General features: G+C 38.5%; 1 protein-coding gene across 12 annotated transcripts in view; it reads left to right on the top strand.

Moving 5' to 3' along the window:
• Positions 1-5,871: 5,871 nt before the first annotated feature.
• LOC136448179 (PDZ and LIM domain protein 3-like) overlaps positions 5,872-11,052 on the top strand; it is a 36,164-nt gene continuing 30,983 nt past the window's right edge. For 8 of the 12 annotated variants that reach the window (XM_066447371.1, XM_066447370.1, XM_066447369.1 and 5 more), the window contains exons 1-2: positions 5,873-6,082; positions 9,224-9,375. In XM_066447371.1, coding sequence (XP_066303468.1) covers positions 5,978-6,082; positions 9,224-9,375 — 257 coding nt within the window. In that variant the 5' untranslated portion in view covers positions 5,873-5,977. Of the gene's footprint in view, positions 6,083-9,223; positions 9,376-11,052 lie in introns of all 12 variants that reach the window. The other 4 variants (XM_066447363.1, XM_066447366.1, XM_066447361.1 and 1 more) reach the window with 2 other exon arrangements.

The following is an 11,052-nucleotide window of genomic DNA, read 5'->3' as shown; positions in this document are numbered from 1 at the left end:
CAAAAGAATGGATAAGTGGAAGCTTTCAATCAATAGAGATAAAACTAAAGTCATGATCTTTTCTAAAAACGCGCGAACATGCAATAGCCCAAAACACAATTTTCAATCACAGGGCCAAACTTTGAACATAACCAACTTCTATACATACTTAGGGCTAGATATAACACCCTCTGGTTCTTTTCATCGAGCAACAAAACAACTCAGAATAAAAGCCCTCCGGGCTTCTTTTAAACTTAAGTCCATCCTCATGTCTAATCATAACCCATCCATACCTCTGGCCCTTGATCTATTTGATAGCCTAATTAAACCAATCCTGCTATATTGTAGTGAAATACTGGGAACAAATGTTCAGTCACGAGACCTCATACTACATGGAGTAACTGAACATCCAAATGAAAATCTGTGTCTGACTTGATATCTCCGATATTAGGATCAGATGTGGATATTAGTAAGGCAGCCCGTGTGGGGAAAAAATCCGACCCATTATCTACTCGACCTGTTCTTCTCCGACTTAGTAAATACAACGACAAGCTAGATAAAATATATCGATATAGTGATTTAGCAATGCAATACATAACAGTGGTCCAACCTTCAATTTCGTACGAGATCAGTTCCGACCTAGAATATGGTATCCTAAATTTCTGTAAGATACTGCTTCGCGTCCCCAGCCAAGTTCTGTAAACAATGCTGTGAGAGGCAAATTGAGTATATATATATATATATCCATCATACATAGATATTCAGTCTCAAATGCTCAAATGCTGGATAAGATTAAACAGCATGCCCGACGACAGAATTGTTAAAAAGGCGTATTACGAAGCCGTTATACAAGGACAAGACTGGGTTGTTCATATGAGCTCACACATTATTGATTCATGGTAACATGTGCACATGTACACTTAGGTTAGGTATGTCATGTGTAGATTAATCTCTTAGAAGTATTACGATTGTAAGCTATGGTCATCATTTTCAAAGGTAGACAGCTCTTAGGCTCGAAAAGAAGTGTATGGGTTTTTGACCCACAATTTTGCTCCAGAACTTGAAGGAGAGTAACTCAAGAATGATTTGATGAATCGTCATGACTTTCCATATATAGCTAATAAGATGACTGACACATATAGATGTAAAATATGCAAATCATGTCCTTGTGCATCAATACTGAGTTAATGTTACGATTCTGCTACGTTCATGGAACAGTGGACGTTACAACATGCAACAAAAGAAGCCGAAAGAGAAACATTAATTTGAAATAACAGTTCTGCATAACAATTGAAGACATCTATACTATGATACTACTACTGTGGTAAATGACGTGATTTTTACACTTGAAGCATTGAAAAATGAAGTAAGGTAAGATATCAGCAACAATAAATCAAGGCCCATTTTGAACGATTAAAAGGAAAATGCTACAATTGCTCTTTTATGCTAAAACCTTTCTGCGACAGAATTGTTAAAAAGGCGTATGACGAAGCCGTTAGACAAGGACAAGACTGGGTTGTTCATATACGTGATAAACTCTACAGGCATGGATTCTAAAACATTGGGCTGAACCCTACCGTCGATGTCAAACATTTCGGAGGCATGGAGCGCCTTATAAAGGCGAGTTTCTGTCAAGCTGGCGGCAAACAATAAAAAGCTTTAAGAAACTTGAAACATACTCTAAAATAAAAACAGACTTTCAGATGGAGAAATACCTCCCGTCAGTCCAAAACCAATCCTTCATAGCCCAACAAAACTCCGTATTTGAGCACACTGTCTTGAAATTGAAAAAGGTAGACACAAAATGTCCCAGACAGTCAGAGACTTTGTCCTACATGTAAAGAAAACGTCGAAGATGAATATCACTTCTTGACGGAATGTCCAACATATAATGATGGAAGATGTTAAGTTAAAGGAAACCAAAGCAATATTAGGGCCCGTAAATTGGATTTTGAAAGTCAATTTATTTACTCATTTCTATACATGATTAGTTCAAACAACACTATCACAATGTATAGCGGCATCCATGATACAAAAATATGACGTTGGTGTGATGTGAGAACTCACTGTAAATCGTCACGGGGAGTTTTTGTAGGCACGCGAAAAGTAAGAGGATCATTGTATGGCTTGTTTATGCACGGTTCTAAAATGCTCAAAGTGTGAAGTTATTACGCAAATGTGCTAAACCTTGTTAGTAAATGTCACTACCATAAAGATTTCAGCATTCCTTTTTTATTTCAATTTTTTTGACCCTAATATTGCTTTGGTTGCCTATAATCCAGACAATTATGTGTAAAACAAATGTAACATTACCTCAATCAAAAATAGAGACGTTTCGTGTACTTATGTCATGTCCCGACACAATATCTGTATATCTAGGCCAATATATCTATACATCTATTCAAAAACGTATCCGTGAAATAGCTACTTAATTGTGTAAGACGTACATTCAATTCCTCATCATATAATTGTATAATTGACTTATACGACTCTCTATTGTACCTCCTGTTGATATTATATATCATTTCGTACCTCCTGCTGATATTATCTACGATTGACGACATTATTGTTTATTCGCATATATGTACAATTATAGAAAGATTAACAGGGCAAAAGAAGGCATGCAGGGGGGGGGGGGGCAGAAGCCTATGTGGTTTTTCATGGCCCTCCCCTAAATAAACTAGACAATGGGAATTTTTACAAAATTATACATAATCAAAACTAAGCAAAATTAACGAAAGAACAAATTGAAATTGTACCATAAATCCTTATGAAACAAATGGAAAAGAAGAGAAACTACAAAATAAATTGAATTGTAAACATAATGAGTAAGATTACACTATATAATAAGTGTGATAACACTATACATTATCAAATTACCATTTACAATTCATAAAGAAATAGATCAAAATAATACAAAATAATAATCATATTAATTATTCTGTCATCAAATATCAAAGGAAAAGCGGAAAACAAGGAAAACAAACATTATTAACCTATTGTACCTCCGGTTTATATTAGCTACCATTGACAACATTGTGTAGCCTAGAACCTTCCGGTAGTTTGTTCTAGTTTGATATGAGTAGCGAGTAGTGTTTTGCTGTACACTGTACCTGTTACAATTGTTGTGCAATAAACCTTTACTTGACTTGACTTGACTTGATATATCTGTGCTAGAAAACACAGATATATGTGACGATAGCATCATACATATCTGTGTCTTGCAACACAGATATATGTGACGATCGTTTAATATATATCTGTGTTTTGTGGAACAGATATATCTGTCTTTTGTAACACAGATATATGTGACGCTCGAATCACATATATATCTGTGTTTTGATGCGCAGATAAATGCGACGCGCAGATAAATGCGACGCTCGCATCACATATATAGATATAATATTCCAGCCACTAATAAAAAAAAACTCTTCTTGACCTTTACAGCTAAGTTCCACAGCGGGTACTTTCTTTCCAGATTCAAGTGCTGTTCTATAAGTTTCCTCCACAAAAGCCGTCTGTGTGTCGGCGAAAAATCATTGACAATCTATATGTTATGTGATCTGTGAATTAACACATATAACTATAATCCAAGACACACATGTATTCGATTCGAGCGTCACTTTGCAACACAGATATGCAACACAGATATATGTGACGATCGTTTAATATATATCTGTGTTTTGTTGAACAGATATATCTGTGTTTTGTAACAGATATATGTGACGATCGCATCACATATATTTGAACGTTCAAAACAAATATATCAAACGATCATCACATATATCTGTGCTGCAAGAGACAGAAATATGTGATGCGATCGTCACATATATCTGTGTTTTCTAGCACGTTATACGTTATGCGAGCATCACATGGCGCATATATGTGAGCTGTGAAAAACATGCATATCTGTTCAGCACACATATATGTGACACGTTCGCGCAGTAGAAACTGCCGTGATTACGTTAAATGCAGACAGATAAGGAAAGAAAGTTGCATGTATAAGAGAGCAATGTTACTTTCATTTTTCCTTACAACAATCTAACGGCGTCTGCAGGGATATAGAAAAAGTCGCTTCACAAGGGCGCATTGTTACTGTGAACTTTAAGATAAAAATCTATTACGTTGCTAATTTAGACCTATCTTATCTTGGCGAGAAAGGTTTTAGCATAAAAGAGCAATTGTAGCATTTTCCTTTTAATCATTCAAAATGGGCCTAGATGTATTGTTGCTGATATCTTACCTTACTTCATTTTACAATGTTGCAAGTGTGAAAATCACGTCATTTACCACAGTAGTAGTATCATAGTATAGATTTCTTCAATTGTTATGAAGAGCTGTTATTTCAAATTAATGTTTCTCTTTCGGCTTCATTTGTTGCATGTTGTAACGTCAACTGTTCCATGAACGTAGCAGAATCGAAACATAAACTCAGTATTGATGCATATTATAACATGATTTGCATATTTCACATCTATATGTGTCAGTCATCTTATAAGCTACCGAAAGTTATGACGATTCATCAAATCATTCTTTAGTTACTCTCCTTCAAATTCTGGAGCAAAATTGGGGGTCAAAACCCACACAATTCTTTTCGAGCCTAAGAGCTGTCTACCTTTGAAAATGAAGTCCATAGCTTATAATCGTAATACTTCTAAGAGATTAATCTACATATGACATACCTAACCTAAGTGTACATGTGCGCTTGTTACCATGTATCAATAATGTGTGTGTGTGTGTGTGTGTGCGTGTGTGTGTGTGTGTGTGTGTGTGCGTGTGTAAGTAAAGCTGAACGTATGTGTGTGTGTCCTCCCTTGTATATACGTGTGAGTAAACCTAAACATATATGTGTGTGTGTCCTCCCTTGTATATATGTGTGTAAAGCTGAACATATATAAGTGCGTTAAACCATCCTTATATATCGGAAATTTCTTTTCTTTATATATATGTAATTTTGGAACACTTGGCCCCGATACCGGCATGTCGAGGTGGGCCTAGTCTCTACCAGACTAACCGCACCGGCTATAGGGAAAATATTTGCCAGGGGAGTTTGGCCAAGGAGGGTTTCATTCGCAGGCGCAGTCAGGATTGCACATTGGACTACATTGGACCCTATCTGCGTAGCCGACTCCCTTCATACAAAGTACAACATCACTCTATTTGGCTAATTTCTACTATTTTCCCAGCGATCCGCGGGGCCTGGTGGAGGCTAAGGTGGGCCCATGGGGAAAGCAGTACAAGTCTGACTGCAATCCAATACATGTACAACAAGGCAGCATTGGTTTAGTTTCTTTTGATTATTTTCAAGATCTTCGTTTACGACCAAAACCAAAACAGTTTAATACTATAATAGACAACTTTTAAAATGCATTGGTTTGATAGCAAGACTTTCTGCCCCGATGTAGAATGTTGGTCTCTTTGGACCCGTGTTTGTGATGGCGAAAAGCTAGTGACTTTGTTCCTCCGTCCTCCGTTATCAACGCAGAGAAAGGTTCACGTACACAAGCAAACATATACGTCATTGAATCGTACAAGTACATCCTTGGTTGACTGTTTGCCGTGAGTAAGCTCAATTATCCAATTTGAACCTCTGTCTGGCACAAATCCTGTTTGAGCTGCATGCAATACGGGGGCGGGTTCGTACCAAAGTAACTACCATAATTGGGTGACCTGCTTGAATATCTTTTTTTCAGAAACTAATCACATTGCAAAAAAGTTCACATACTATCTATAGATATAAAGAAACATACCTTTAAGTAAGTATTGATGTTATTATAGTTTTCCTCTTGTTGTTGTTGTTTTGGTATTTAGATACGAGTTTATAACAACATCCCCCTTTTTTGGACTGTACTGCTATCTGATGGTGCCGTGTGCAAAAATCCTCGGCCGGATAGCGTACCGTGTGCAAAAGCCAGGAAGTCCCTCACAAACATCGCCGTCCTTCGGACGGAAAGATAAGTTTCTCCGGCCACTGTTGGACACAGGACGTTACTACAGCATGGCGTCCGGGCAGCAATACCAGGTCACTCTACCGGGACCCGCGCCCTGGGGCTTCCGTCTCTCGGGCGGGAAGGATTTCTCCTCGCCGCTGTCCATCTCCAGGGTAAGAACTTCTCGCCAAAATCTGCCAACTTTCCCCGGACTTTAGCGGACTGTTATGATAAGTTATCCCTGTATTTCTTCTAGCTGACAGCCTATGGAAGGACATCATTTATACTTATAGGAGAGGCTGAAGTATAATTCTGTACCCTAGCCTGTCGTTTGAGCGTCAGATTTTCGTATGAATCTGACCTGGTCTCATTTTTGTCCCAGTGGTGCGTTCCGGACATACCTATCTTCCGCAGCCCAAAATAGGCGGACCGCTGTGCTGGGTGTCCGCGCACAACCGAGCCAGAACATTCCTGCACCCTGCCTGCTCCCCTCCCCACCTCAGCGAGTCAGAGAACTTTCCAGACATTCATGACACTCCACTGTCAAGCCGTCTTACTGTAGTTTTAGAGCTGTGAACTGTAGTGAGCTAGTGTACATACGCGAGCTAACTGTACAGGACCCCCCTCCCACCCCCGAGCAGACGACGCCCATGGCCTATAATTTCATGCCGTCATCTTTTGACAGAAGTAGAGCACAAAAGTGGCTCGGCTAGTTTTCCACTTACCAAGCTGTCACGCAAGCCTTTTACTTTCAGTTTGTATTGAAAGGGTCTGCAAACACTTGAGAGGAACTGGATTTTTTGCAAGGATGAGATCATCGCGAACGGTTGCCCCAACTCCCCGCCCTGTTTTCAAAACGATGACACACAATAACACGGCTGGGCCATGTTGCACAAACACTTCTATTGTGTGAAGTTTGTATTACGATTGGTTCCGCTTGGCTAGGCTTCCCTTACAGGCTAGCCCATTGATTACAAACGAATTAATTATGGTTTTAATTAGAGGGATTTGCCGTAAGATAGTAGCGCATTTGCTTTCCTTGCGGGTTCTTAAGGGCCATAAAGTAGGAAACCTAATCACCCGTTTTAACGCTGCCATAAATAAATGAGTGTGCATTACGGGTGGGGAGGGCGAAAGCTTTTCACAGGAATAGAACCACGTATCAGCTTACAAGTTATCCATGACCCGATCTTATATGGTCATAACCGACTCAGATTAGTTCATCAGCAACCAAGCACTAATTTGCCCAATTCCTGTAGATTTTAGCTGGATTCAGGAAGTATCAGTGTGTTTTTTACAGCTAGACAAACTGGAGTGTCAAAAACCTTGTCCACAGTGTGTTGCTGAGGGGTTAAAGTAAATGTTTGGAATTGCCCAGACATTCCTCTAGGGTCAGTTCCTACTCGATGCTCCCCTGGACGGGAGTGTGAAAATAACTGCACGGTGTAGACAACTTTAAACTAGCTTGAGAGATAATTCACAGAGATGGGCTTTAATCAGGTTGACCAAGATTGTAGTTTTCAACTGTCAATCACTATGATTGGCAGCTGCATAAAGGTATGATCAGGATATGCCATTGTTGGAAATTGAAGGGTGCATGTCAGCTACATGGATGCCCAAAATAGGCACTTCAGAAGGATTTAATTGCAGATTAAAGGGTAGAAAATATATGGTTAAACTTAGATTCTTTTAGGATTGTCAAAATTGGATTTTGGTGAGTCAGAGAGTGATGGTGAAATATATCAATGAAATATGGAAGATGGTGTCATGTTGAAAGAAATTGTAAAGAAAGTTTATTCTGTAGTTCAGGAAAAAAGCAAGAGTAAAATCAAACTGATGTGTACTATGAAATGTGAAAAAAGATTTCCATAATGAAGAAAATACACGTTTACAATACTAGTATTGAAATTTGACATTGTGAGCCTTGCAAATATTTACGTCACTGGTATAGCATCTATTCCATTGTACTCTAAATTCTAATGATATCAAATTGGCAAATTATGTGATTTGCGAGTGGTCGAGTTAGTGGTTTTGACTGTTTGAGTCTTGAAAGGAGCATCCTTTATGAATTATGTAATACATTCTTTAGGGGTGTGGTGCCATTTTGAAAGAATTCATAGTTTACTTTGAAATCCATTAAACATATCAATTCTTCTGCATTGTAGTCAAGGCTGACTAGTACTGTTTGCATACAGTACAGATAATGTAAAATACAACAAGTGTGTGTGTTTGTAACCAGTGCTGAAATCAGTCCCTAGACACAACTGAATCTTGGCAAAATGGCAGCATTCATTTTCGGATTAATCTTCATGACTGCCAATGTTTAACGACTAAATATCTGTTAATCCTTTGAAATGTGTGCCAAATCTGGTGACCAGGAGACACAAATTGCAGCAGCATTCGAATTCCCTTGCCAGTCCAAAGTAAATGATCACATGTGTGCCCTGTCTGCAATATCTTGGAACCGGAAACCAAGCATAAGTATTATTAGAAGAACAAGTATACTGCATGCAACACAAGCTATATGTATATCCAGCCCCTCCCAGTGCCAAGGTCCTTCTACAAATACCACAAGTACTGGAGCCATTTACTGCTAGACTGTATAAACACACTGGAGAAACATAATACACTGTGATTTGCCCTCCATAGCCCTTGGTTGATGATGTTGGCTAATCACTTGTTTCTGTTCGCAAGCTGCTAAGCATCCATGTTATGTCTTTGTCCGAGAATTTGTGGCAATATTCTTTTGTGTTGAACAGTTGAACCAAGTAGTAGAATATTTAGATTGTCCTTGGTTGTGGCTGATATTTGACGTCATTGACCATGAAAAAATAACTTGAAAGTTTCCACAAGGAATGCAAGGTCTGTAGAATACCTTTTCAAAGTGTCATTTCCATATGGACTCAATCCAAGAGATGTTGTGGTGAAATACACCTTATGCCTACTGTTTGGAAAATTACTTTGTGATATTTTTGACTTTACACTGTTTGCGTAACCCTATGTCATGCCTTAAGTGTATTTATTTTGTCCCCTCACCACAGCATGAAAAATTATGACCATAGCATGTCCAGAACACCAGATATCAAAACCGGACATTCTGCTGCAGTACCATAACAAGCCGCTAAGGGGCCCCAGATCTAGTTATTGTTTACTAAGGTCTCATCAAGACCGATCCACATACAAAATAACAATACAATCGACCAAGACATTCTAGAGTTATCGCATTCACACACAGACAGACAGATAAAACATAACCTTCTTGGCAAAGGTAAGAAGTGTGTCCAGTAATTCACAATGAAGTTTTTTGTCCACAGGTAACTCCTGGGGGTCGGGCTTCCATGGCCAACATCGCGCCTGGAGATGTCGTACTGAGGATCGGCCAGCGTGCAGCGGAAACACTGACACATATCGAGGCACAGAACATAATCAAGACAAATGATGGACAACTAGAGCTCACTCTTGTCAGGTAAATGTTCATTCCATACGTATGCTTTTTATGTAGAGGATGGGCCCAAGTACAGGCCCTTGCGGGACACCGCTAAGAGGAGATTTCCATTTGGATGTTCCACCCTGATTACCACTCGTTGGCACCTTTCACAAAATGAAAATGTATGCTTTTGAGTGAAAGTGGGTTATACAATTAAAAGAAATAATTACACTTAACACTGGTCAGCCTAAATCTTGTATATATACCATGCCAGATAATACAAGATGGTGGTATCCTTTCTTGACTATTGTGTTCAGGACAGACCAGGGTGGGACATATGATATGTGTTCCTATTAAATTTTTGATAAGATTTGTTTGGAATCAGGATCCTGTCTAGTATACAGACATAGCCCAGGAGAATATCTGACCTAATTGTAAAGAAGGCAGGTTGCAATGAACTAGGTTTTGTATATAACTGAGGTATCCATAACAGAAAACATACCTATTTTGGTTTACCAGTAGTGTGCATGTATCAAACGGGTCAAAAAACAAGCCCTCTCCTCTGTTTGCTATGCTGGTTGGACCCTTGACTGGTTTGGTCATGTTTCACCAGACTTAAGGTATCAGACATGTTTTGGCCTCCTCTTTCAACTACAAAGGGAACCAAATCCAACTTCAATCACATGACCTAAGGGCACGTTGGTATGACGAATATTAAAGTCTAGACTAGCAGCTTTTTAGTTTGAGATATTTGCTGCATGATTGATCACAGCCATCTAGTTGTGTGTAGACATTTTTGTCCAGTAGGACAAAGAAATATCATAACAATCATTTAGACCTTGTCCAGGTGCCTTTATGAATATGCAACGTTCCCCCATGGGATCGTATTAGCATAAAATCACATTAACCTTTGTGAGAAAATGTTAATATTTCTACATAAAGAAAGGTAACTAGAAACAGAGATTCCAGGATAAAACAACAATGTAAGATCAGAAAACACTTTAACCTAGTAGTTAAACAAATATTGATTGTATGTCTGAAAAGTTTAAAGGTTAAGAGAGGGGAAAGGTAGAGTTGTTTGGTCTATGTGATAATGTCATAAGAAACTAACAAAGTACCATGTGTTATCAATAAAACTACTGTATGATATCAGAAGAGAAAGGGGGTGGGTGTTCTACCCTGTGCTGTAAGTATACTTCATGAAAGGACAGTGACATACTTGAATTGTTATATTCCCCTTCCAGTGGGAAGGGGGATATATTGTTTTTGCTTGCCTGTTCTTCTTCTTTCTTCTTCTTCTTCTTCTTCTTCTTCTTCTTCTTCTTCTTCTTCTTCTTCTTCTGCCAAAAACCAAGTAGATGTGCGGTGGTAGCTCTACTAATGGTATTGCAGAAAGTTGTACCTTATGTTACAATGTACAGATGTTATATTTGAGATGTAGGTACCTATAGGAAAGGTGATTACACCTGACAATAAATTATGCTAATGAGTACCTTATTTGCATAATCTATGCATAAACTTGTATTTCCCTTACCGTAAAAGCTGCAGATGTCATCTTTGACATGTAGGTATCTTTACGAAAGGTGAATGCACCTGGACATAAATTATGCTAATTTGCATAATTTATGCAGAAACGTGTATTTCAAAATATATATATAAATTATGCTCATTTGCATAATTTATGCAGAAACGTGTATTTCCCTTACCGTAAAAGCT

The sequence above is a fragment of the Branchiostoma lanceolatum genome, chromosome 14, assembly GCF_035083965.1.
Source record: "Branchiostoma lanceolatum isolate klBraLanc5 chromosome 14, klBraLanc5.hap2, whole genome shotgun sequence".
NCBI classification, from domain to species: domain Eukaryota; kingdom Metazoa; phylum Chordata; class Leptocardii; order Amphioxiformes; family Branchiostomatidae; genus Branchiostoma; species Branchiostoma lanceolatum.
Note: the sequence above shows the minus strand (reverse complement) of the source record. Positions and strands in the feature narration are given on the sequence as shown.